The 26,549-nt window shown below is 55.1% G+C and overlaps 1 protein-coding gene across 1 annotated transcript in view; it reads right to left on the bottom strand.

Moving 5' to 3' along the window:
• The window catches only part of LOC144612350 (thrombospondin-3-like), a 61,805-nt gene that overhangs the window by 18,969 nt on the left and 16,287 nt on the right, over nt 1–26,549 (bottom strand). The window contains exons 8-20 of the mRNA XM_078431925.1: nt 25,058–25,140; nt 23,838–23,889; nt 20,309–20,457; nt 18,928–19,068; nt 16,467–16,544; nt 14,223–14,375; nt 11,647–11,757; nt 9,330–9,437; nt 6,503–6,662; nt 5,491–5,609; nt 4,484–4,536; nt 3,152–3,345; nt 372–550 (exon numbers count right to left, since the gene is read on the bottom strand). Of these exons, the coding sequence (XP_078288051.1) occupies nt 372–550; nt 3,152–3,345; nt 4,484–4,536; nt 5,491–5,609; nt 6,503–6,662; nt 9,330–9,437; nt 11,647–11,757; nt 14,223–14,375; nt 16,467–16,544; nt 18,928–19,068; nt 20,309–20,457; nt 23,838–23,889; nt 25,058–25,140 (1,580 nt within the window). The remainder of the gene's footprint in view (nt 1–371; nt 551–3,151; nt 3,346–4,483; nt 4,537–5,490; nt 5,610–6,502; nt 6,663–9,329; nt 9,438–11,646; nt 11,758–14,222; nt 14,376–16,466; nt 16,545–18,927; nt 19,069–20,308; nt 20,458–23,837; nt 23,890–25,057; nt 25,141–26,549) is intronic.

Genomic DNA, 26,549 nt, shown 5'->3' with positions numbered 1-26,549 from the left:
GTGGGTGGGGGGTGAGGGTGGGGGTGGGTGAGGGTGGGTGAGGGTGGGGGTGGGTGAGGGTGGGGGTGGGTGAGGGTGGGGGGGGTGAGGGTGGGGGTGGGTGAGGGTGGGGGGGTGAGGGTGGGTGAGGGTGGGGGGGTGAGGGTGGGGTGGGGGTGGGTGGGGGTGAGGGTGGGGGGGGTGGGGGTGGGTGAGGGTGGGGGTGGGTGAGGGTGGGTGAGGGTGGGGGTGGGTGAGGGTGGGTGAAGGTGGGTGAGGGTGGGGATGGGTGAGGGTGGGTGGGGGTGGGTGAGGGTGGGGGGGGTGAGGGTGGGGGTGGGGGGGGTGGGTGAGGGTGGGGTGGGTGAGGGTGGGTGGGGTCCAGCACTCACCTGGTTGAGAACCACCCAGTTGGGATCGATCTGCGCATCTCCCTCAGGGTCCAGCACCACGGTCTGGTACGCACGGAAGTCGGTCAGGGTGACCTCCGCACTCTCCGGGCACACGTCGAACTCGTCGAAAACCGTGTCGTTATCAAAGTCATCCTCGCAAACGTCGCCGACGCCGTTACCTGGAGCAGAGTTACCTGGAGAGTCAAACCCCGTCTCTCCACCGCGTCAGCTTCTAGCGTGTGTAAGGAGGAACTGCAGATGCTGGATTAGACCGGAGGTAGGCACAAAAAGCCAGAGACGGTCACTCAGTGGGACTCAACCCCATTGCCCCCCCCAACCAGGGTCGCCAACTGTCCCGTATTGTCCGGGACATCCCGTGTTTTGGGCTAAATTGGCCCTTGTCCCGTATTAGGCCCGGGGGGTGCTGTAGGCCCGGACACCGTAGGCCCGGACACTGTAGGCCCGGACACCATAGGCCCGGACACCGTAGGCCCGGACACTGTAGGCCCGGACACTGTAAGCCTGGACACGGTAAGCCCGGATACTGTAGGCCCGGACAATGTAGGCCCAGACACTGTAGGCCCGGACGCTGTAAGCCCGGACACAGTAAGCCCGGACACTGTAGGCCCGGACAATGTAGGCCCAGACACTGTAGGCCCGGACGCTGTAGGCCTGGACGCCGTAGGCCTGGACACCGTCGGCCCGGATACTGTCGGCCCGGAGGGCGCTGTAGACCCGGACAACGTAGGCCTGGACATCGTAGGCCCGGACACTGCAGGCCCGGACACCGTAGGCCCAGTCACTAGGCCCGGACACGGTAGGCCCGGACGCTGTAGGCCCGGACACCGCAGGCCCAGACAGTGTAGGCCTGGGCGCCACCTAACGGAGGTCGCGTAGCAACCTGTCTCCCAGCCCGGGCGGCCTCCATTGGTGGAGCGGGGAGCGCATGGCCGCTGGCTGGGACGCGGGGCGGTGACGTCACCTTGTCCCGTATTTGGGAGTGAAATAGCTGGCAACCCTAGTCCCAACACTCAACCCCATTGCCCCCCCCCCCCAATCCGGGTGTCAATGCCCTCCAGGCCTCAGCCCTCCCCCCCAGCAATAGACAATAGGTGCAGGAGGAGGCCATTTGGCCCTTCGAGCCAGCACCGCCATTCAATGTGATCATGGCTGATCATTCTCAATCAGTACCCCGTTCCTGCCCTCTCCCCATACCCCCTGACTCCACTATCCTTAAGAGCTCTATCTAGCTCTCTCTTGAATGCATTCAGAGAATTGGCCTCCACTGCCTTCTGAGGCAGAGAATTCCACAGATTCACAACTCTCTGACTGAAAACGTTTTTCCTCATCTCAGTTCTAAATGGCCTACCCCTTATTCTTAAACTGTGGCCCCTGGTTCTGGACTCCCCCAACATTGGGAACATGTTTCCTGCCTCTAACGTGTCCAACCCCTTAATAATCTTATACGTTTCGATAAGATCTCCTCTCATCCTTCTAAATTCCAGTGTATACAAGCCTAGTCGCTCCAGTCTTTCAACATATGACAGTCCCGCCATTCCGGGAATTAACCTAGTAAACCTACGCTGCACGCCTTCAATAGCAAGAATATCCTTCCTCAAATTTGGAGACCAAAACTGCACACAGTACTCCAGGTGCGGTCTCACTAGGGCCCGGTACAACTGTAGAAGGACCTCTTTGCTCCTATACTCAACTCCTCTTGTTATGAAGGCCAACATTCCATTGGCTTTCTTCACTGCCTGCTGTACCTGCATGCTTCCTTTCAGTGACTGATGCACTAGGACACCCAGATCTCGTTGTACGTCCCCTGTTCCTAACTTGACACCATTCAGATAATACTCTGCCTTTCTATTCTTACCACCAAAGTGGATAACCTCACACTTATCCACATTAAACTGCTCTGCCATGCATCCGCCCACTCACACAACCTGTCCAAGTCACCCTGTAACCTCATAGCATCTTCCTCACAGTTCACACTACCACCCAGCTTTGTATCATCTGCAAATTTGCTGATACTTTTAATCCCTTCATCCAAGTCATTAATGTATATTGTAAATAGCTGCGGTCCCAGCACCGAGCCTTGCGGTACCCCCACTAGTTACTGCCTGCCATTCTGAAAGGGACCCATTTATCCCCACTCTTTGCTTTCTGTCTGTCAACCAATTTTTTAATCCATGTCAGTACCCTACCTCCAATACCATGTGCTCTAATTTTGCCCACTAATCTCCTCTGTGGAACCTTGTCAAAGGCTTTCTGAAAGTCAAGGTACACCACATCCACTGACTCTCCCCTGTCAATTTTCCTAGTTACATCCTCAAAGAATTCCAGAAGTTGAGTCAAACATGATTTCCCCTTCGTAAATCCATGCTGACTCGGAACAATCCTGTTACTGCTATCCAAATGCTCCGCAATTTCGTCTTTTATAATTGACTCCAGCATCTTCCCCACCACTGATATCAGACTAACTGGTCTATAATTTCCCGTTTTCTCTCTCCCTCCTTTCTTAAAAAATGGGATAACATTAGCTACCCTCTAATCCACAGGAACTGACCCTGAATCAATAGAACATTGGAAAATGATCACCAATGCGTCCACAATTTCTAGAGCCACCTCCTTAAGTACACTGGGATACAGACCATCAGGCCCTGGGGATTTATCAGCCTTGAGTCCCATCAGTCTACCCAACACCATTCCTGCCTAATGTGGATTTCCTTCAGCCAGCAGGCTGCCCCCCGGTGGCTGGAGGGAGCGGGTGCACTGACCGTCGGTGTCCTTCTGGTTGGGGTTGGGGATGAGGCGGCAGTTGTCCGGCCCGGGCGGCCCGTAGTCTGGCACGCCGTCGTTGTCGTCGTCATCGTCGCACTCGTCCCCCAGTCCGTCGTTGTCGGAGTCGAGCTGCGAGCTGTTGGCCGTCTCCGGGCAGTTGTCCCTCGAGTCCTGGTGGCCATCCTCGTCGCTGGAAACACACGGACCACGCAAGGGGAAAAATAAAATGGCCGAATGTCCTCACTCTACTCCTAGAACTTGGGCACGGTCGCAGAGTGCCGGAGTAGCTCGGCGGGACGGGCGGCACAAGGAACGGGCGACGTTTCGGGTCGAGACCCTTCTTCAGACTGAGAGTCAGGGGGAGACACAGAGATAAGGAAGGGCAAGGGTTGGAGAAGTCCAGAACCAGGGGTCACAGCTTAAGGATAAGGCGGAAGTCTTTTAGGACCGAGATGAGAAAGTTTTTTTTCACACAGAGAGTGGTGAGTCATACAAGCGAATGGTATGTTGGCATTCATAGCGAGGGGATTTGAGTATAGGAGCAGGGAGGTTCTGCTGCAGTTGTACAGGGCCTTGGTGAGACCGCACCTGGAGTATTGCGTACAGTTTTGGTCTCCTAATCTGAGGAAAGACATTCTTGCCATAGAGGGAGTACAGAGAAGGTTCACCAGATTGATTCCTGGGATGGCAGGACTTTCATATGAAGAAAGACTGGATAGACTCGGCTTGTACTCGCTGGAATTTAGAAGATTGAGGGGGGATCTTATAGAAATGTACAAAATTCTTAAGGGGTTGGACAGGCTAGATGCAGGAAGATTGTTCCCGATGTTGGGGAAGTCCAGAACAAGGGGTCACAGTTTAAGGATAAGGGGGAAGTCTTTTAGGACCGAGATGAGAAAGTTTTTTTTCACAGAGAGTGGTGAGTCTGTGGAATTCTCTGCCACAGAAGGTAGTTGAGGCCAGTTCATTGGCTATATTTAAGAGGGAGTTAGATGTGGCCCTTGTGGCTAAAGGGATCAGGGGGTATGGAGAGAAGGCAGGTACAGGATACTGAGTTGGATGATCAGCCATGATCATATTGAATGGCGGTGCGTACAGGCTCGAAGGGCCGAATGGCCTACTCCTGCACCTATTTTCTATGTTTCTAAGGTGTGAAAACGAGACATCAAAGGGGATAAAGTTCAAGGACTATGTAGAATAGAGTAGTGCGTAGGAAAGAACTGCAGATGCTGGTTTACACCGAAGATAGACACAAAGTGCTGGAGGAACTCAGCGGGTCAGGCAGCATCTCTGGAGGGAAGGACCCATTCCCCCCCAAAATGACTCACCTGTCCTGATTACTGTCACAGGCATCGCCCACAAGGTCATCATCGGCATCCGTCTACAAACCAGGGAGCAAACACGGAGATCAACATGGGGAGGAGGGATGGAGGGGGTGGGGGAGGAGAGGGGGAGATGGAGGGGAGGAGGGGGGGAGGTGGTGGGGAGGAGGGGGGGAGGTGGGGGGGAGGAGGGAGGGAGGTGGTGGGGGAGGGGGGAGGTGGTGGGGGAGTAGGGGGGGAGGTGGTGGGGAGGAGGTGGGGGGAGGGATGGAGGGGATGGTGCTGGTTACCTGGGGAGGGGAGGAGGGTGAGGGATGAGTGCCTATGTGGGGTGGGGAGAGGGAGTAGAGGGGGAGGGGGTGAGTGGTGGGTGAGGAGGGGGTGAGAAGGGGAGATGGGGAGGGGTGGGGGGTAGGGATGGGGAGAAGTGGGTGACCAGTTACCTGTGTGGAGTTGGGGAGGGGGTGAGGGGGAGGGGATGAGCGGGGTGGGGGGTGTGGATGGGGTTGGGGGAGGGGATGAGAGGGGGGGGGTGTGGGGGTGGGAGGTGATGAGCGGGGGGGTGTGGGTGGGGTGGAGGGGATGAGCGGGGGGGTGTGGGTGGGGTGGGGGGGAGGGGATGAGCGGGGGGGTGTGGGTGGAGTGGGGGGGAGGGGATGAGCGGGGGGGTGTGGGTGGAGTGGGGGGGAGGGGATGAGGGGGGGGTGTGGGGGTGGGAGGTGATGAGCGGGGGGGTGGGGGGGAGGGGATGAGCGGGGGTGTGTGTGGATGGGGTGAGGATGAGGGGGGGGTGTGGGGGAGAGGGAGGGGATGAGTGGAGGGGGTTTGGGGGGGTGGGGGGAGGGGATGAGCGGGGGTGTGTGGGTGGGGTGGGGGGAGGGGATGAGCGGGGGGTGTGTGTGTGGGTGGGGGGAGGGTGGGGGGAGGGGATGAGCGGGGGGGGGTGGGTGGGGAGGGGGGAGGGGATGAGCGGGGGGGTGTGTGGGTAGGGTGGGGTGGGGGTGACCCGTTACCTGTGTGGGGTTACTGAGTTCGGGGCAGCTGTCACAGGCGTCTCCGACTCCGTCTGCGTCTCTGTCCGTCTGTAGGGGGTTGGGAACCGCCCCGCAGTTGTCCAGACCGTTGGGAATTCCTGGGGGGGGAAAGATAAAGGGGTGAGGGGTGGGGCAGAGTTGATGCAACAGGATGCGTGTGTGTGTGTGTGACGGGTATATGTGAGTGAGTGAGTGTGGGTGTATCTAAAATATATATAAATATGTGTGTTGGGTGTATGTATGACGTGTGTGTGTGTGTCCGCCTGTACTCTGTGTGTGTGTGTATATATGTGTATATATATATGTGTGTGTGAGTCCGCCTGTACAGTGTGTGTGTGTGTGTATATATATATATATGTGTGACTGTGTGTGTGTATACTTGTGTGTGTGTATATGTGTGTGTACGTGTGTGTCAGTCCGCCTGTACTATGTGTGTGTGTGTGTGTGTATATATATGTGTGTATGTGTATATATGTGTGTGTACAGTGTGTGTGTGATGTGTGTGCGTGTGTCCGCCTGTACTGTGTGTGTGCGTGTGTGTGTGATGTGTGTGCGTCCACCTGTATGGTGTGTGTGTGAGTCCACCTGTACTGTGTGTGTGTGTGTGTGTGTGTGTGTGTGAGTCCACCTGTACTGTGTGTGTGTGTGTGTGTGTGTGTGTGTGGCGTGTGTGTGAGTTCGCCTGTACTGTGTGTGTGAGTCCGCCTGTACTGTGTGTGCTGTGCGTGTGACGTGTGTGTGAGTCCGCCTGTACTGTGTGTGTGTGTGTGTGTGTGTGTGTGCGTGCTGTGTGTGTGTGTGTGTGTGTGTGTGCGTGTGTGTGTGTGTGTGTGTGTGTGTGTGCGTGCTGTGTGTGCGTGCTGTGTGTGTGTGTGTGTGTGTGTGTGTGTGTGCGTGCTGTGTGTGTGTGTGTGTGTGTGTGTGTGTGTGTGTGTGTGTGTGTGTGCGTGCTGTGTGTGCGTGAATCCGCCTGTACTGTGCGCTGCCCCACCGTCACCGTCGATGTCGTTGTCACAGGCGTCCCCCTCCCCGTTGTTGTCCGTATCCCGCTGGCTGTTGTTGGGGACGTTGGGGCAGTTGTCACAGGCATCGCCGAACGAGTCCGTGTCGGAGTTCTGCTGGTCGCGGTTCGGGACCAGTCGGCAGTTGTCCTGAAACCGGAACGGCCCAGCGGTAACTCCCAGCTCAATCCGGACCCACTCCCTCCCCTCCCCACCTCCACCTCCACCTCCCCTCCCCTCCCCTCCCATCCCTCACCCCACCTACCCCCTACAAGGGTCAATGTAGTACATACTCCCAACTCGGGTCATAAGTACATAAGTGATAGGAGCAGAATTAGGCCATTCAGCCCACCAAGTATTCTCCGCCATTCAATCATGGCTGATCTGTCTCTCCCGCCTCCTGCCTTCTCTCCGTAACCCCTGACACCCGCACCAATGAAGAAGGGTGGAGTTAGTCCATGCACTCCACATCCGACACGTTACCTTTCCCACCATCGATAAGTCAGGGAGTGTGAGAGAACACTCTCTGCCTGCCACGTGTGTGGAGTGGTGCATTTTGGTCGTAGGTTTAATGACATCGACTATTTTCTAAACAGGGATAAATGTTAGATGGAGCTCTGAGGGGCTGGCGGAATCAAGGGATATGGGGAGAAGGCAGGCACGGGTTACTTTAGTTTAGTTTAGTTTAGAGATACAGCACAGAAACAGGCCCTTCGGCCCACCGGGTCCGCGCCGACCAGCGATCCCCGCACACTAACACTATCCTACACACCCACTAGGGACATTTTTTTTCACATTTATCAAGCCAATTAACCTACAAACCAGCACGTCTTTGGAGTGTGGGAGGAAACGGAAGATCTCGGAGAAAACCCACGCAGGTCACGGGGAGAACGTGCAAACTACGTACAGACAGCGCCCGTGGTCGGGATGGAACCCGGGTCTCCGGCGCTGCATTCGCTGTAAGGCGGCAACTCTACCGCCGCCCTGATTGCGGATGATCAGCCATGACAACAATGAATGGCGGTGCTGGCTCGAAGGGCCAAATGGCCTCCTCCTGCACCTATTTTCTATGTTTCTATGAGTGAGAATTCAGAAATCGGAGGTGCAAAGGGGCTTGGTGCTGGTGCAGGATCCCCCCAAAGGTTAATCTGCGAGTCAAATCAGGAGCAAAGGAAGCATTTATGTCGAGAGGAATTGTACACAAAAACAGATGGTGGAAATGCCGAGGCTCAAAAAGGCGCTGGTCGGGCCGCATTTGGAGTATTGTGAGCAATTCTGGGCCCCGTATCTGAGGAAGGACGTGCTGGCTCTGGAGAGGGTCCAGAGGAGGTTTACAGGAACGATCCCAGGAATGAGTGGGTTAACCTACGATGAGCGTTTGTCGGCACTGGGCCTGTACTCGCTGGAGTTTAGTAGAACGAGGAGGGACCTCATAGAAACGTACAGAATAGTGAAAGACTTGGATAGAGTGGATGTGGAGAGGATGTTTCCACTAGTGGGAGAGTCTAGGACCAGAGGGCACAGCCTCAGAATTAAAGGGCGTTCTTTTAGGAAGGAGATGAGGAGAAATATCTTTAGTCAGAGGGTGGTGAATCTGTGGGATTCGTTGCCACAGACGGCTGTGGAGGCCACAAGTCAGTGGGTATTTTTAAGGCAGAGATAGATAGATTCTTGATTAGTGCGGGTGTCAGGGGTTGTGGGGAGAAGGCAGGAGAATGGGGTTAGGAGGGAGAGATAGATCAGCCGTGATTGAATGGCGGAGGAGACTGGATGGGCCGAATGGCCTAATTCTACTCCTATTCCTTATGACCTCTCCACCACCTATAAGTCAGGAGTGTGAGAGAACACTACGCTTGTTTGGGTGGAGTTAGTCCATGTACTCCACATCCGCCGCCTGATATTCCCTGCCTGTCACAGAAACGCAGAAAACAGGTGCAGGAGGAGGCCATTCTTCTCTTCGAGCCAGCACCGCCATTCAATAGGACCATGGCTGATCAACCAAAATACCCCATTCCTGCTTTCTCCCCACATCCCTCGATTCCGTTAACCCTAAGAGCTAAACCTAACTCTCTCTTGCAGACATCCAGTGAATCGGCCTCCACTGCCCTCTGTGGCAGAGAATTCCACAGATTCACAACTCTCTGGGTGGAAAGGTTTTTCCCCATCTCAGTCCTAAATGGCCGACCCCTTATTCCTAAACTGTGTGTGACCCCTGGTTCTGGACTACCCCAACATGGGGAACATTTTTCCTGCATCTACCCTGTCCAATCCCTTAAGAATTTTATTTGTTTCTATCAGATCCCCTCTCATCCTTCTAAATTCCAGTGAATACAAGTCCAGTCGACCTATTCTTTCATCATGTGCCGGTCCCGCCATCCTGGGGATTAACCTGGTGAACCTACGCTGCACTCCCTCAATAGCAAGAATGTCCTTCCTCAAATTGGGAGACCAAAACTGCGCACAGTACTCCAGGTGCGGTCTCACCAGGGCCCCTGTACAACTGCAGTAGGACCTCCTTGCTCCTGAACTCAAATCCTCTCTCAATGAAGGCCAACATGCCATTGGCTTTCCTCACTGCCTGCTGTACCTGCACACTTACTTTCAGTGACTGATGCACAAGGGCACCCAGGTCTCGTTGAACATCCCCTTTTGACGGAGTAGACTTGATTAATTCTGCTCCTATCACAGTGTGAGAGAACACTAAGCATGTTTGGGTGGAGTTAGTCCATGCTCTCCACATCCGCCGCCTGATATTCCCTGCCTGCCCCGTAGAGTTGCTCCTGCACTTTGTGTGCCCATGCTACCTGCTGCACCTACCTGCACGTTCCTGATGCCATCGCCATCAGCGTCATCGTCGCACTGGTCTCCCACGCCGTCCTTGTCCGCATCCTCCTGCCCAGAGTTAGGCGTGAACTGGCAATTATCCTGCCGACGGAGTTTAGAGTTTAGTGGCACACACAAGGAAACAGGCCCCTCCGCCCACCGAGCCCGCGCCGACCAGCGATCACCCGCTCACACGGAAACAGGCCCCTCGGCCTACCGAGCCCTCGCCAACCAGTGCTCACTCGCTCACGTGGAAACAGGCCCCCCGGCCTACCGAGCCCGCGCCGACCAGTGCTCACTCGCTCACGTGGAAACAGGCCCCCCGGCCTACCGAGCCCGCGCCGACCAGCGATCACCGTTCACACGGAAACAGGCCCCCCGGCCTACCGAGCCCGCGCCGACCAGCGATCACCGTTCACACGGAAACAGGCCCCTCGGCCTACCGAGCCTGCGCCGACCAGCGATCACCGTTCACATGGAAACAGGCCCCTCGGCCTAACGAGCCCTCGCCAACCAGCGATCACCGTTCACATGGAAACAGGCCCCTCGGCCCACCGAGCCCGCGCCGACCAGCGATCACCCGCTCACACGGAAACAGGCCCCTCGGCCCAGCCCGCCGACCAGCGATCACCGTTCACATGGAAACAGGCCCCTCGGCCTACCGAGCCTGCGCCGACCAGCGATCACCGTTCACATGGAAACAGGCCCCTCGGCCTACCGAGCCTGCACCGACCAGCGATCACCGTTCACACGGAAACAGGCCCCTCGGCCTACCGAGCCTGCACCGACCAGCGATCACCGTTCACGTGGAAACAGGAGCCAGCGCCGACCAGCGATCAGCGATCACCGTTCACATGGAAACAGGCCCCCCGGCCCGCGCCGACCAGTGCTCACTCGCTCACGTGGAAACAGGCCCCCCGGCCCACGCCGACCAGCAATCACCGTTCACATGGAAACAGGCCCCTCGGCCCACGCCAACCAGTGCTCACTCGCTCACGTGGAAACAGGCCCCTCGGTCCACGCCGACCACGATCGCCCATTCACACTTGTTTAGTTTAGAGATACAACATCGTAACAGGCCCCTCCGCCCATCAAGTCCGCGCCGACCAGCGATCGCCAGTTCACATTAGTTTAGTTTGGAGATACAACATGGAAACAGGTCCTTCGGCCCTCCAAGTCCACGCCAACCATCAATCGCCGGTTCATACTATCTTATCCCACTTTCTCATCCACTGCCTGCACACCAGGGGGCAACTTACAGAGAGCCGATTAACCTACAAACCTGCACGGACGCGTCTTTGGGATTTGGGAGGGAAACCGGGGCACCCAGAGGAAACCCACGTGGTCACGGGGAGAACGTGCAAACTCCACACACACGGACAGCACCCATAGTCAGGATCGAACCCAGGTCCCTGGCGCTGCGATGCAGCAACACTACCCGCTGCGTCACCATGGTTACTGTGAAGTAATGTTAACATATGATGAGCGTTTGTCAGCACTGGGCCTGTACTCGCTGGAGTTTAGAAGAATGAGAGGGGGGGGGGCCTCATTGAAACGTACAGAATAGTGAGCGGCCTGGATAGAGTGGATGTGGAGAGGATGTTTCCACTAGTGGGAGAGTCTAGGACCAGAGGGCACAGCCTCAGAATTAAAGGACGTACCTTTAGGAAGGAGATGAGGAGGAATTTCTTTAGTCAGAAGGTGGTGAATCTGTGGAATTCTTTGCCACAGACGGCTGTGGAGGCCACAAGTCAGTGGATATTTTTAAGGCAGAGATAGATAGATTGATTCTTGATCAGTACCGGTGTCAGGGGTTATGGGGAGAAGGCAGGAGAACGGCACGGTGGCGCAGCCGTGATTGAATGGCGGATTGGACTTGATGGGCCGAATGGCCTAATTCTGCTCCTATCTCTTCTGTTATTAGAGTCATAGAGTGATACAGTCTGGAAACAGGCCCTTCGGCCCAACACGCCCACACCGGCCAACATGTCCCAGCTACCCTAGTCCCACCTGCCTGCACTTGGCCCATATCCCTCCAAACCCGTCCTATCCATGGACCTCTCCAACTATTTCTTAAACGATGGGATAGTCCCAGCCTCAACTACCTCCTCTGGCACCTCGTTCCATACACCCACCACCCTCTGTGTGGAAAACGTTGCTCCTCAGATTCCTATTACATCTTTTCCTTCACCTTGAACCCATGTCCGCTGGTCCTCGATTCCCGTACTCTGGACACGAGACTCCGCGCGTCTCCCCGATCTATTCCCCCTCATGATTTTTGTACATCTTCTGGCCTTCTGAAGCCTCTCACCTTGTTACAGTGTCGATGGTTGTCGATACAGGGCAGGTCGCGGTCAGGGAAGCCATCGATGTCGGTGTCTGGGCCACACACATACCCATTACCAGCCCAGCCCACTTTGCACTGCAAGGAAGGAGATGTCGATGAGTGCTGGCATTTATTTCGAGAGGACTGCCTTACAAAAGCACCTTCTCACCAGAGGTGCCGCCCATTCAGCCGAGTTACTCCAGCACTCTGTGTCTTATCTCTTCGGTGTGAACCAGCGTCTGCAGTTCCTTCCTACACACCTGGAGCATCTTGGGAAGTTTTGGGCCTAGCAGTTTTGAGTGTGGAAACAGGGCCTTCGGCCAACAATGTCCCAGCTACCCTAGTCCCACTTGCCTGCTGTTGGTCCATACCCCTCCAAACCTGTCCTGTCCAAGGAAGGATGTGCCGGCTCTGGAGAGGGTCCAGAGGAGGTTTACCAGAACGATCCCGGGAATGAGTGGACTAACATACGATGAGCGTTTGTCGGCACTGGGCCTGTACTCGCTGGAGTGTAGAAGGATGAGGGGGGGGAGAGACCTCATTGAAACGTACCGAATAATGAAAGGCCTGGATAGAGTGGATGTGGAGAGGATGTTTCCACTGGTGGGAGAGTCCAGGACCAGAGGGCACAGCCTCAGAATTAAAGGACGTTCCTTTAGGAAGGAGATGAGGAGGAATTTCTTTCATCAGAGGGTGGTGAATCTGTGGGATTATTTGCCACAGACGGCTGTGGAGGCCACAAGTCAATGGATATATTTAAGGCAGAGATAGATAGATTCTTGATTAGTGCGGGTGTCAGGGGTTATGGGGAGAAGGCAGGAGAATGGGGTTAGGAGGGAGAGATAGATCAGCCATGATTGAATGGCGGAGTTGACTTGTAGGACTTGAGTGGGAGGGGATGGAGGGGGGGAGAGGGGAGATGGAGAGGGTGGGGAGTGGAGATGGGGGGAGAGGGGTGAAGATTGGAGGTGTGGGGGAGGGAGAGGGAGGGGATGGTGGGGAGAGGGAGAGGGGAGAGATGGAGAGGGAGGGGATGGGGAGAGGGGAGTGTGAGAGGGAGGGTGGGTAGTGGAGAGATGAGGGGAGGGGGGGGAAGAGGGGTGAAGATTGGGGTGTAGGTTAAGAGGGAGGGAGGTTGTAAGGAGACTCGGTGTCGGTGCCAAAGATGCACGTGTACAAAACCACGAGAGGAATAAATCGGGTAGACGCACAGAGTCTCTTGTGTCGGAAGGAACTGCCGATGCTGGTTGGAACCGAAGAAAGACAGGGAAGTATTCCTAGACAGGGACTATCGCAACAGTCAGGCAGGTACATGGATCGGACAGGTTTGGAGGGATACGGACAGAATGCCAGATCGCGGGATACGGGAGCAGGGAGTACTGGAGCAGGGAGTACTGGAGCAGGGTAAATCGGAACACCGGGGAACGGCGGAGCTGGGAACACCGTCTAGGGAATGCCCGAGATGGGTACACAGGAGGAGGGAACGGCGGAGCTGGGAATGCCAGAACAGCCTGGAACGGCTGGCGAACGCAAACTGGAGAATGGAAATGCTGCCCCGGGAATGTCGGAGATGGGAACGCCGGAGCGGATCGCGGGCTATGGAACGCGGACTGGAGAATGCCGAAGCAGGGAATGCCGGAGCTGGGAACGCAGGTTCTGAGAACACCGGAACAGCCTGTGGACCGGTGAATGCTGGATCTGGGAACGGTGGATCTGGGTAGGCCGTATCTGGGAATGCCGGATCTGGGAATGCCGGATCTGAGAATGCCAGATCTGGGAATGCTGGCTTGGGGTATGCTGGATCTGGGAATGCCGGATCTGGGAGCACCAGATCAGGGAATGCTGGATTGGGGTATGCTGGATCTGGGAATGCCGGTTGGGATCACTGGATTGGGGAATGCTGGATCTGGGGTATGCTGGATCTGGTAATGCCGGACCTGGGAGCACCAGATATGGGAATGCTGGATTGGGTTATGCTGGATCTGGGAATGCCGGAGTTGGGATCACTGGATCTGGGACCGCTGTATCTGGGAATGCTGGATTGGGGTATGCTGGATTGGGGTATGCTGGATCTGGGAAAGCCGGATCTGGGAGCGCCAGATCTGGGAATGCTGGATTGGGGTTATGCTGGATCTGGGAATGCCGGAGTTGGGATCACTGGATCTGGGAATGCTGGATTGGGGTATGCTGGATCTGGGAATGCCGGATCTGGGAGCACCAGATTTGGGAATGCTGGATCTGGGAATGCCGGATCTGGGAGCGCCAGATCTGGGAATGCTGGATTGGGGTATGCTGGATCTGGGAACGCGCTGGATCTGCGAATGCTGGATTGGGGTATGCTGGATCTGGGAATGCCGGATCTGGGATCGCCAGATCTGGGAATGCTGGATTAGGGTTATGCTGGATCTGGGAATGCCGGATTGGGGCATGTCGGAGTTGGGATCACCAGATCTGGGATTGCCGGAGATGGGAACACGGGAGGAGGAAATACTAGGGACCGGGAACGCCAGAGGTGGGAAGGCGGGAACGCCAAGCCCCGGGCCGCGGGCGGTCACACTCACCTGGCAGGACGCCTCTCCGTTGCGCTCGATGCTGCACTGGGCGTTGACATCGCAGGGGTTGAATCGGGAGCTGCTGCACGACTCGCGCTGGCGACAGCCGGTGGTCTGGTTCCCCACGAACCCAGCGCGGCACGGACCGCACTCGTACCCGCCCTGCCGCAGAGCAAGCCGCGTTTGATGTTATTTTTCAACCCCCCCAAAAAAACTCATCGATTCAACCATTTACAATAACACGCACAACACGAAATTATTCAAAACCAACACAATACAAGCAGAATAAACATTCTCAAACGCTGCCGATGCCGGTTTAAATCAAAGGTGGACACAAAATGCTGGAGTAACTCAGCGGGTCGGGCAGCATCTCGGGAGAGAAGGAACGGGTGACGTTTCAGGTCGAGACCCTTCTTCAGACTGACCCGAAACGTCACCCATTCCTTCTCTCCCGAGATTCTGCCCGACCCGCTGAGTTACTCCAGCATTTTGTGTCAACCTTCTCAAATTACTATTTCACCTTCCCAATTAGTTGCAAGAATCCTCTATACACTAAAACTCTTGTTTGTTCGTCTGTTTGTTCCTGAACTACAACCAAACCGGTACACGATAGCGAGACAATGTTAGGCCCACCTTACACACCGTCGTCCCTTTGGTGCTAATGGAAGAAGTTCCGTTGAAATCGGTGTTATATTTTTAAAGTTATTCACATTTTAAAGTTTAAATCTATCTCCTAGGGAGGGGGAGGGGAGAGGGGAGGGGAGGGGGGAGGGGGGAGGGGAGGGGGGAGGGGGGAGGGTGCTGCACCTATGCAGGAGAGGTTTGGGCCCAACAGGTCCATATCGTCTAGTAATATTTATAATGCTAAACAATACCCATCACCATAGCACAAAGTAAAACAAATATTCTTAAATATCGAGAGAGAGAGAGAAGGAATGGGTGACGTTTTGGGTTGAGACTCTTCATCAGACGATTGATTTACTGAAAATTAAACTATCTTACAACAGACAATAGGTGCAGGAGGAGGCCATTCGGCCCTTCGAGCCAGCACCACCATTCAATGTGATCATGGCTGATCATTCTCAATCAGTACCCCGTTCCTGCCTTCTCCCCATAACCCCTGACTCCGCTATCCTTAAGAGCTCTATCCAGCTCTCTCTTGAATGCATTCAGAGAATTGGCCTCCACTGCCTTCTGAGGCAGAGAATTCCACAGATTCACAACTCTCTGAGTGAAAAAGTTTTTCCTCATCTCCGTTCTAAATGGCCTACCCCTTATTCTTAAACTGTGTGTGGCCCCTGGTTCTGGACTCCCCCAACATTGTGAACATGTTTCCTGCCTCTAACGTGTCCAACCCCTTAATAATCTTATATGTTTCGATAAGATACACGCCTTGTCCGGGATGCATTCCACCCCCCCCCCGCTGTGACCAGCGGTCCCGGAAATCCCCCAGAGTGCCCGTGGGCAGCGCGTGGTCGCTCTCTAGCGCCACCCGGGATGTAACCCCGGAAAAGGGGCGGGCAGCCGGCTCGGGCAGAGCCCTCTCCCGCCTGGCGCCATGACTTGCGGATGGCCAGCTTGGCCAAGCCCAGGAGCAACCCAAACCAGGACATCTACGGCCCACTGGGACCGCGCCGACCAGCGATCCCCGTACACTAACACTGTCCTACACACATATTTACAGCAACAAATTTACTTTATACAGAGCCAATTAACCTACAAACCCGCACGTCTTTGGAGTGCGGGAGGAAACCGAAGATCTCGGAGAAAACCCACGGGGAGAACGTGCAAACTCCGTACAGACGGCGCCCGTAGTCGGGATGGAACCCGAGTCTCCGGCGCTGTGAGGCGGCAACTCTACCGCTACGCCACGCTCTCTTGTTCTACATTATCAGACTGTCTCAATCAGTCTGAAGGAGGGTCTCGACCCGAAACGTCACCCATTCCTTCTCTCCTGAGATGCTGCCTGACCTGCTGAGTTACTCCAGCACTTTGTGAAATAAATACCTTCGATTTGTACCAGCACCTGCAGTTATTTTCTTACACAAACTGTCTCATCCACTCCCTGCACTTTTTAGAGAGGGACAATTAACCTACAAACATGCACGTCTTTGAGACGTGGGAGGAGACAGGAGCACCCGGAGGAAACCCACGAGGTTCACGGGGGAAAAAAAAGGTACAAACAGCGCCCGTGGTCAGGATCGAACACGGGTCTCTGGTGCAGTAACGGCAGTACAGAAACGGTCCACTTACCACCGCGTTGGTGCAGATGGAGTTGGTGGTGCAGCCTCCATTGTTACCATTGTTACATTCATCCACGTCCATGCAGACCTGCATGGGAGGGAGGGAGGGAGGGAGGGAGGGAGGGAGAGAGGGAGGGAGGGAGAGAGGGAGGGAGGGAGAGAGGGAGGGAGGGAGGGAGGGAGAGAGGGAGGGGGAGTGGGAGGGAGGGAGGGATGGAGGGAGGGAGGGAGGGAGAGAGGGAGGGGGAGTGGGAGGGAGGGAGAAAGGGAGGGAGAGAGACAGGGATTGAGACAGGGATTGAAACAGGGATGGAGACAGATGGGAGGGAGGAAGGGAGGAAGGGAGAGAGACAGGGATGGAGACGGATTGAGACAGGGATGGGGAGAGGGATGGTGACAGGGATGGGGAGAGGGAGGAAGAGGGAGAGGGAGAGGGAGAGGGAGAGGGAGAGGGAGGGAGGGAGAGAGGGAGGGAGCGATAGAGGGAGGGATGGAGAGAGAGGGAGAAAGGGAGGGAGAGAGGGAGGGAGGAAGGGAGACAGGGAGGGAGAGAGGGAGGGAGGGTGAGAGGGAGGGAAAGGAGGGAGGGAGGGAGAGAGGGATGGAGGGAGAGAGGGAGGGAGGGAAAGAGGGAGGGAGGGAGGGAGAGAGACAGGGATGGGGGGAGAGGGAGGGAGACAGGGATGGAGACAGGGAGGGAGGGAGGGAAGGAGGGAGAGAGGGAAGGAGGGAGAGAGAGGGAGGGAGAGAGGGAGAGAGAGTGAGTTAGCAGGGGGAGTCCTGTCTGTTCCCATCCAGGCCCTTCGGCCTAACAGGTCCATGCTGACCAGCGATCACCATATCATATCGCCCCTTCACACTGGTTTACTTCAGAGATACAGCATGGAAACAGGCCCCTTCGGCCTCCACAATGAACCATTGTGGGCTCCACCTTTCCTTGATCATCGTTACATTTTTGTACACCTTTCATTCGTTTGTTCTATTTACCTTCTTTATTTTCTCGATACGATGGAACTTTATTTATCCCAGGAGGGAAATTGATCTGCCGACCGTCATAAAACACAAGATACATCTATATACTAAAACTCTCGTTCGTATGTTTGTTTGTTTGTTTGTTTGATCCTGAACTACAGCCAAACCGGTACACGATAGCGCGACAATTTTAGGCCCACCTTACTCACCGTCGTCCCTTTGGTGCTAGTGGAAGAAGTTTCATTGAAATCGGTGTTAAATTTTAAAAGTTATTCACGTTTTAAAGTTTAAATCTATCTCCTAGGGGGGGAGGCGGGGAGGGAGGGTGGGAGGGAGATGGAAGAGGGAGGATGACTGATTGAGAATGATCAGCCATGATCACATTGAATGGCGGTGCGTACAGGCTCGAAGGGCCGAATGGCCTCCTCCTGCACCTATTGTCTATTGATCAGGGGTGTTGAGGGGGATGGAGTTGGGGGGATGGGAGGGAGGGGCAGAGGGGAGGGGGGGGGAGGAGGAGGGGGAGAGGAGAGGGTGCTGCACCAATGCAGGGGACGTTTGGGCCCAATGGGTCCACTTGGTCAAGAGAAACATTAAACTGAAGGGACAAGTGGAAAGGATTGGGGATGGGCAAAGATTGGGAGGAAGGGGAGTCAGTCTCAGTCTACCCCAGGACAGAAGGGGGAGGAGTTGTACAGTTTGATAGCCACAGGGAAGAAGGATCTCAATAGACAATAGGTGCAGGAGGAGGCCATTCGGCCCTTCGAGCCAGCACCGCCATTCAATGTGATCATGGCTGATCATTCTCAATCAGTACCCCGTTCCTGCCTTCTCCCCATACCCCCTGACTCCGCTATCCTTAAGAGCGCTATCTAGCTCTCGAATGCATTCAGAGAATTGGCCTCCACTGCCTTCTGAGGCAGAGAATTCCACAGATTTAAAACTCTCTGACTGAAAAAGTGTTTCCTCATCTCTGTTCTAAATGGCCGACCCCTTATTCTTAAACTGTGTGGCCCCCGGTTCTGGACTCCCCCAACATTGGGAACACGTTTCCTGCCTCTAACGTGTCCAACCCCTGAATAATCTTATACGTTTCGATAAGATCTCCTCTCATCCTTCTAAATTCCAGTGTGTACAAGCCCAGTCGCTCCAGTCTTTCAACATACGACAGTCCCGCCATTCCGGGAATTAACCTACGCTGCACGCCCTCAATAGAAGATCTCCTGTGGCGTTCTGTGCTGCATCTCGGTGGGACCAGTCTGTTGCTGAAGGTGCTCCTCAGGTTGGCCAGTGTGTCACGGAGGGAGGGGGTGAGCTGTATTGTCCAGGATGCTCCGCAGTTTGAGGGGCGTCTTCCCCTCCGAGACCCCCTTCCCGTGAATCCAACTCCAACCCGCCCCCCCCAGGACAGGGCCAGCCTTCCCGACGAGCTCGTTGACGCTCGTTGGCGTCCGCGGCCTTCTTCGCCCCGCTGCCACGGCGGGAGTCTCGTTGCTCACCTGCTTGAGGGTCTTGGCGCTGTTGACACCCACGCCGGCGACGGAGGTCCCTCTGTATCCCGCCGGGCACGGCTCGCACCTAAATCCCGGCTCTGCGTTCAGGCATTTCGATCCGGAGAAGCAAGGATTGGCAAAGGAGCACTGAGGAGTTGGGGGGAAAGAGCACAGTCAGAAGGTATCGGCGTGAGACAATGAGGGCGGTCACGGTGGCGCGGCGGTAGAGTTCCCGCCTTACAGCGAATGCAGCGCCGGAGACCCGGGTTCCATCCCGACTACGGGCGCTGTCTGTACGTTCACCCCGTGACCTGCGTGGGTTTTCTCCGAGATCTTCGGTTTCTTCCCACACTCCAAAGGCGTGCAGGTTTGTAGGTTAATTGGCTTGGAAAATGTAAACATTGTCCCCAGTGTGTGTAGGATAATGTTAGTGTGCGGGGATCGCTGGTCGGCGCGGACCTGGTGGGCCTACAGTGTCGGGGCCTACAGTGTCCGGTCCTGCAGTGTCCGGGCCTGCAGTGTCCGGGCCTGCAGTGTCCGGGCCTGCAGTGTCCGGGCCTACAGTGTCCGGGGCCTACACTGTCCAGGCCTACAGTGTCCGGGCCTGCAGTGTCCGGGCCTACAGTGTCCGGGGCCTACACTGTCCAGGCCTATAGTGTCCGGGCCTGCAGTGTCCGGGCCTACAGTGTCCGGGCCTACAGTGTCGGGGCCTACAGTGTCGGGGCCTACAGTGTCGGGGCCTACAGTGTCCGGGCCTACAGTGTCCGGGCCTACAGTGTCCGGGCCTACAGTGTCCGGGCCTACAGTGTCCGGGCCAACAGTGTCTAATGCGGGCCCCGGGCCTAATACGGGACAAACAAATTTAGCCCAAAATACAGGATGTCCTGGCTAATACGGGACAGTTGGCAACCGTAGTCGAGACCCTTCTTCAGACTATCGATTTACTGAAAATAAAGTTAGAAAATCCTTGTCCGGGACGCATTCCAATGCCCGCGGTGCCCAGCGGTCCCGGAAACCCCCCAGGGTGCTCGTGGGCAGCGCGTAGTCCCTCTCTAACGCCCCCACGGGCACGGACGGACATAACCCCGGAAGAGGGGCGGGCAGCCGGCTCGGGCAGAGCCCTCTTCCACCCGGCGCCGCGCCTCGCGGATGGCCGGCTTGGCCAGGCCCAGGAGCGAACCCAAACCAGGACACCCTCTCCCCCACGCACAGGGGTGACCAAAGAAGTTCAGCCGGAAGGCAAAGGAGCGGCCCCTTTAGACGTCGGAGCAGGAGCTGCAACCTCACGCGCTCCTTGTAGTAGACGTGGAATGCACGCTCTTCCGGCCCGCAAAACGTGGCGCGTCCGTGACCCGCGAGAGGGGGGGGGGTCAGGTTGACAGCTCACCTCGTCGATGTCGGTGCATCTCGAGCCGTTGCCCGTGAAGCCTGCGGGACAGGCCCCACACCTGTAACCTGGGTGCTCATACGTCTCCATGCACGCCACGCTCTCGAAGCAGGGGCTGGGTTCACACTTGGAGCGGTGCTCGTGGAAACCTTTGAAGGGGGAAACGCAACGGGACCCTCGTTAGAAACAGAATCAAAAGCGGTGAACACACCCCCGGGAACATCGCGCCCTCTCACTTCCCCGCCATCGCCCGGAGTTACAGGAGCCTCAATATTGATGGTCTCCCAGTATCCACCTCCCCTCACATCCGGAATCTTGGAATCATCTTTGATCAAACCCTCTCCTTCGACAAACACATCAAACACATCACAAAGACAGCCTTCTTCCACCTCAAAAACATTGCCCGTCTCCATCCATGCCTCTCCTCCACAGCTGCAGAAACCCTCATCCACGCCTTCATCACCTCCCGTCTGGACTACTGCAACAGCCTCCTCTATGGCTCACCCTCAAAAATCATCAGTAAACTTCAATACATTCAAAACTCCGCTGCCCGTCTACTCACCCACACCCCGACCCGTGACCATATCACCCCCGTCCTTTACAAACTCCACTGGCTCCCCATCCCCCAGAGAATCCAGTACAAAATCCTCCTCATGACCTACAAAGCCCTCCATAACCTGGCCTCATCCTACCTGACCGACCTCCTCCACAGGCACACTCCCACCTGCACCCTCCGCTCTGCTGCTGCCAATCTCCTATCCCCCCACATCCGGACCAAACTCAGATCCTGGGGGGACAGGGCTTTCTCCATCGCTGCTCCCACCCTATGGAACTCACTACCTCAAACCGTCAGAGACTCCTCCACACTCACCACATTCAAAACATCACTGAAGTCTCACCTATTCAGCACTGCCTTCAACCACTGAAGGTCACCTCACCTTCTGTCTCCTTTCTCTGTTCGTTTACTTATTTATCTATTTATTCACTTCCCTATGTTCTCTAAATCCCTGTAAAGCGTCTTTGAGTGTATGAAAAGCGCTATATAAATGTAATGTATTATTATTATTATTATTATTATTCTAGCTTATCGGAACAATATATAGACATATTAAGGTATCGCAAAATGCTGGAGTAACTCAGCGGGTCAGGCAGCATCTCTGGAGAGAAGGAATGGGTGACGTTCTTCAGACTGAAGAAGGGTCTCGACCCGAAACGTCACCCATTCCTTCTCTCCGGAGATGCTGCCTGACCCGCTGAGTTACTCCAGCAGTTTGCGATACCTTCGATTTGTACCAGCATCTGCAGTTATTTTCCTATAGACATATTAACATCGAGGAGCTCGCGGTCTAGGGTTGAGACCGAGGTCGGGGAGTTCCAAGCCGCACGAGGTTCGACAAGCCCCGTCCGGGGTAGATCGCCGGGGGCTGGGGAGCTGAGATTACCCCCCGATTAGCAAATTTGCAGATGATACAAAGCTGGGTGGCAGTGTGAACTGTGAGGAAGATGCTATGAGGTTGCAGGGTGACTTGGACAGGTTGTGTGAGTGGGCGGATGCATGGCAGATGCAGTTTAATGTGGATAAGTGTGAGGTTATCCACTTTGGTGGTAAGAATAGGAAGGCAGAGTATTATCTGAATGGTGTCAAGTTAGGAACAGGGGACGTACAACGAGATCTGGGTGTCCTAGTGCATCAGTCACTTAAAGGAAGCATGCAGGTACAGCAGGCAGCGAAGAAAGCCAATGGCATGTTGGCCTTCATAACAAGAGGAGTTGAGTATAGGAACAAAGAGGTCCTTCTGTAGTTGTACAGGGCCCTAGGGAGACCGCACCTGGAGTATTGTGTGCAGTTTTGGTCTCCAAATTTGAGGAAGGATATTCTTGCTATTGAGGGCGTGCAGCGTAGGTTTACTAGGTTAATTCCCAGAATGGCGGGACTATCATATGTTCAAAGACTGGAGCGACTAGGCTTGTATACACTGGAATTTAGAAGGATGTGAGGGGATCTTATCGAAACGTATAAGATTATTAAGGTGTTGGACACGTTAGAGACAGGAAACATGTTCCCAATGTTGGGGGAGTCCAGAACAAGGGGCCACACAGTTTAAGAATAAGGGGTCGGCCATTTAGAACTGAGATGAGGAAAACCTTTTTCAGTCAGAGAGTTGTGAATCTGTGGAATTCTCTGCCTCAGAAGGCAGATGAGGCCAATTCTCTGAATGCATTCAAGAGAGAGCTGGATAGAGCTCTTAAGGATAGCGGAGTCAGGGGGTATGGGGAGAAGGCAGGAACGGGGTACTGATTGAGAATGATCAGCCATGATCACATTGAATGGCGGTGCGTACAGGCTCGAAGGGCCGAATGGCCTCCTCCTGCACCTATTGTCTATTGTCGATGCAGGAGCGTTATCGCCCCGATGCGGAGGGCCTGACCGCCGTCTACGGGAGTCAAGATCGTCCCGTCAACGGAAGGTTCGAGACCCTCGACCGCTGGTGGACAAAGAAGGGAGAGATGAGATTGAACTTTTCTTCGCCTTCCATCAGAGTGAGGAATGTGGAGGAGTCACTGTGCTGGATGTTCATGTTATAATGTATCTTGTGTGTCCTGTTGCTTTTTATTGGTGTGACTGTACGGCAAATGAAAATTCCTCGTATGTTGCAAAACAGACTTGGCGAATAAAGTATGATTGTGATTGATCGATTGATTGAAAACCCTTTCCATTTAATCCTATCGCACAGAATCCCCAAACGATCAATCCCCTTCCCATCCATTCCCGTCGTAAGGAATCCCAACGTTCCTCAAACAGCCCTCTTGTGCAGAATTCCCAATGGGCCAGTCCCACCGTTCCCACCTGCTCCCGGTTACGCCGGTCCTGTTTGGGACTCCTCTCTTTTCCCCTGAACACATTCCCTCCGGATCTTGCCCTTGGTTCATGGGCGGTCACGGTGGCGCAGCGGTAGAGTTGCTGCCTCACAGCGCCGGAGACCCGGGTTCGATCCCGACTGCGGGCACTGTCTGTACGAGGTTTGTACGTTCTCCCCGTGACCTGCGTGGGTTTTCTCCGAGATCTTCGGTTTCCTCCCACACTCCAAAGACGTGCGGGTTTGTAGGTTAATCGACTTGGTGTGTGTGTGTGTGTTAAATTGTCCCTAGTGTGTGTAGGATAGTGTTAGCGTGCGGGGATCGCTGGGCGGCGCGGACTCGGTGGGCCGAAGGGCCTGTTTCCGCGCTGTATCTCTAAACTATACTAAACATCGGGATGAAGGGGATGAACCTCTTTCACCTCAAAGATATTCTCTGACCCACGGTTGAGGATTCATAAGTTCATAAGTTATAGGGGTAGAATTAGGCCATTCGGCCCATCAAGTCTACTCCGCCATTCAATCATGGCGTGATCGATCTCTCCCTCCTAACCCCATTCTCTTGCCTTCTCCCCAGAACCTCTGACACTCATAATAATCAAGAAATAAATTTTGAAGGGGAATGCAAGGGGGATGATGGCAGTTTTCCGGCCCTGGGGATCTGTACTCACCACAGATTTGGCATTCCAGGATGGTGTTTCGGATCAATGACATCTCCTTCGCCTGTGGGACGGGACGAGGGGAAGTTTGTTTTAGTTCCACACGAGCGACGCAGCGCGAAAACAGGCCCCGTCGGCCCACCGAGCCCGCACCGACCGACAATCGCCACGCACACGTGCACTATCCTGCACACCAGGGACAATTATAGCTATAGATCATTGATCCCATTCACTAACTGAAAGACCAAAGGAATTTAGAAGGATGAGAGGGGATCTTATCGAAACGTATAAGATTATTAAGGGGTTGGACACGTTAGAGGCAGGAAACATGTTCCCAATGTTGGGGGAGTCCAGAACCAGGGGCCACACACAGTTTAAGAATAAGGGGTCGGCCATTTAGAACAGAGATGAGGAAAAACTTTTTCAGTCAGAGAGTTGTGAATCTGTGGAATTCTCTGCCTCAGAAGGCAGTGGAGGCCAATTCTCTGAATGCATTCAAGAGAGAGCTGGATAGAGCTCTTAAGGATAGCGGAGTCAGGGGGTATGGGGAGAAGGCAGGAACGGGGTACTGATTGAGAATGATCAGCCATGATCACATTGAATGGCGGTGCTGGCTCGAAGGGCCGAATGGCCTCCTCCTGCACCTATTGTCTATTGTCTATTGTCCCACCACCACAAGACCCTGGATCCCAATACTACCCCAAGATCATAGATCCCAATACTACCTCCAAGACCAAAAATACCACCACCACTCTCAAAACCCTAAATCTCACTACCACCCAGAGTTGCCAACTGTCCCCTATTTTGGGCTAAATTGGTTTGTCCCGTACAAGACCGCCCTTATCCCGTATCAGGCCTGGGGGGGGGGCGCTGTAGGCCCTAACGCTGTTGGCCTGGACGCTGTAGGCCAGGACGCTGTAGGCCCGGACGCTGTAGGCCCGGATGCTGTAGGCCCGGACGCTGTAGGCCCGGACGCTGTAGGCCCGGACGCTGTAAGCCCGGACGCTGTAGGCCCGGACGCTGTAGGCCTGGACACTGTAGGCCTGGAGGCCCGGGCGCCGCCTGACGGAGTTGCCTAGCAACCCGCCTCCCGGCCCGGGCTGCCACCATTGGTGGAGCGGGAGCACATGGCCGCTGGCTGGGCGAGGTCACGCGATGATGTCATCTTTTGTCCCGTATTTGGGAGTGGGATATTTGGCACCCCTGCCCACCGCCAACCCAGGTCCTCTCACCTGCTCCCTGAAGTCTTTTCTCAAGTCACGGAGTCCTTGGTTGAGGAGGACCAACTGGCCGACCAGTGCCTTAATCTGGTCACCTGCGGGGGGGGGAAATGAGACCGCGAGAGGGGTTAGTCGGTGACCCCCGGCTCTCCCTCTGCAAGGTGAACACTTCCACTTGGCCACGTGACCCACAGGTCACTTACAGCGTCATCTTTCCCCCCCCGCTCACCCCTCACCCACATCTCAGTCCATTCGGGGGGAGGGGGGGGGGGAACAGAGAGATCTGGTTAGTTTTTGAGTTCAGAGATACAGCGCGCAAACAGGCCCTTCGGCCCACCGAGTCCGACCCGACCAAATTAACACTATCCTAGGGACAATTTACACTTACACCGAGCCAATTAACCTACAAACTTTCAGTCAGAGAGTTGTGAATCTGTGAGATTCTCTGCCTCAGAAGGCAGTGGGGGCCAATTCTCTGAATGCATTCAAGAGAGAGCTAGATAGAGCTCTTAAGGATAGCGGAGTCAGGGGGTATGGGGAGAGGGCAGGAACGGGGTACTGATTGAGAATGATCAGCCATGATCACATTGAATGGTGGTACGTACAGGCTCGAAGGGCCGAATGGCCTCCTCCTGCACCTATTGTCTATTGTCTATTGTCGAACCCTTTGGAGTGCGGGAGGAAACTGAAGATCTCGGAGAAAACCCACGCGGGTCACGGGGAGAACGTACAAACTCCGTACAGACGGCGCCCGTAGTCGGGATGGAACCCGGGTCTCCGGCGCTGCATTCGCTGTAAGGCGGCAACTCTACCGCCGCGCCACCGTGACCGCCCTGAGACACAACTCCTCCTCCACATCGAATCAGCAGTAAAGAAGGCAAACTCAATGCCAGCATTTATGTCGAGAGGGATTGTACACAAAAACAGGGGGTGGAAATGCCGAGGCTCAAAATGGCGCTGGTCGGGCTGCATTTGGGGTACTCTGAGCAATTTTGGGCCCCGTATCTGAGGAAGGATGTGCTGGCTCTGGAGAGGGTCCAGAGGTTTACAAGAACGATCCCAGGAATGAGTGGGCTAACGTACGATGAGCGTTTGTCACCACTGGGCCTGTACTCGCTGGAGTTTAGAAGAATGAGGGGAGACCTCATTGAAACGTACAGAATAGTGAAAGGCTTGGATAGAGTGGATGTGGAGAGGATGTTTCCACTAGTGGGAGAGTCTGGGACTAGAGGGCACAGCCTCAGAATTAAAGGACGTTCTTTTAGGAAGGAGATGAGGAGGAATTTCTTTAGTCAGAGGGTGGTGAATCTGTGGGATTCTTTGCCACAGACGGCTGTGGAGGCCACAAGTCAGTGGGTATTTTTAAGGCAGAGATAGATAGATTCTCGATTAGTACGGGTGTCAGGGGTTATGGAGAGAAGGCGGGAGAATGGGGTTGGGAGGAGGGTAAACCCAGAACCATCTTCCCTCACTACGGTCTGTGTGTGTGTGTGTGTGTGTGTGT

This window comes from Rhinoraja longicauda, chromosome 44, assembly GCF_053455715.1.
Source record: "Rhinoraja longicauda isolate Sanriku21f chromosome 44, sRhiLon1.1, whole genome shotgun sequence".
Taxonomy (NCBI): Eukaryota; Metazoa; Chordata; class Chondrichthyes; order Rajiformes; family Arhynchobatidae; genus Rhinoraja; species Rhinoraja longicauda.
This window is presented reverse-complemented; position numbering and strand designations above follow the sequence as displayed.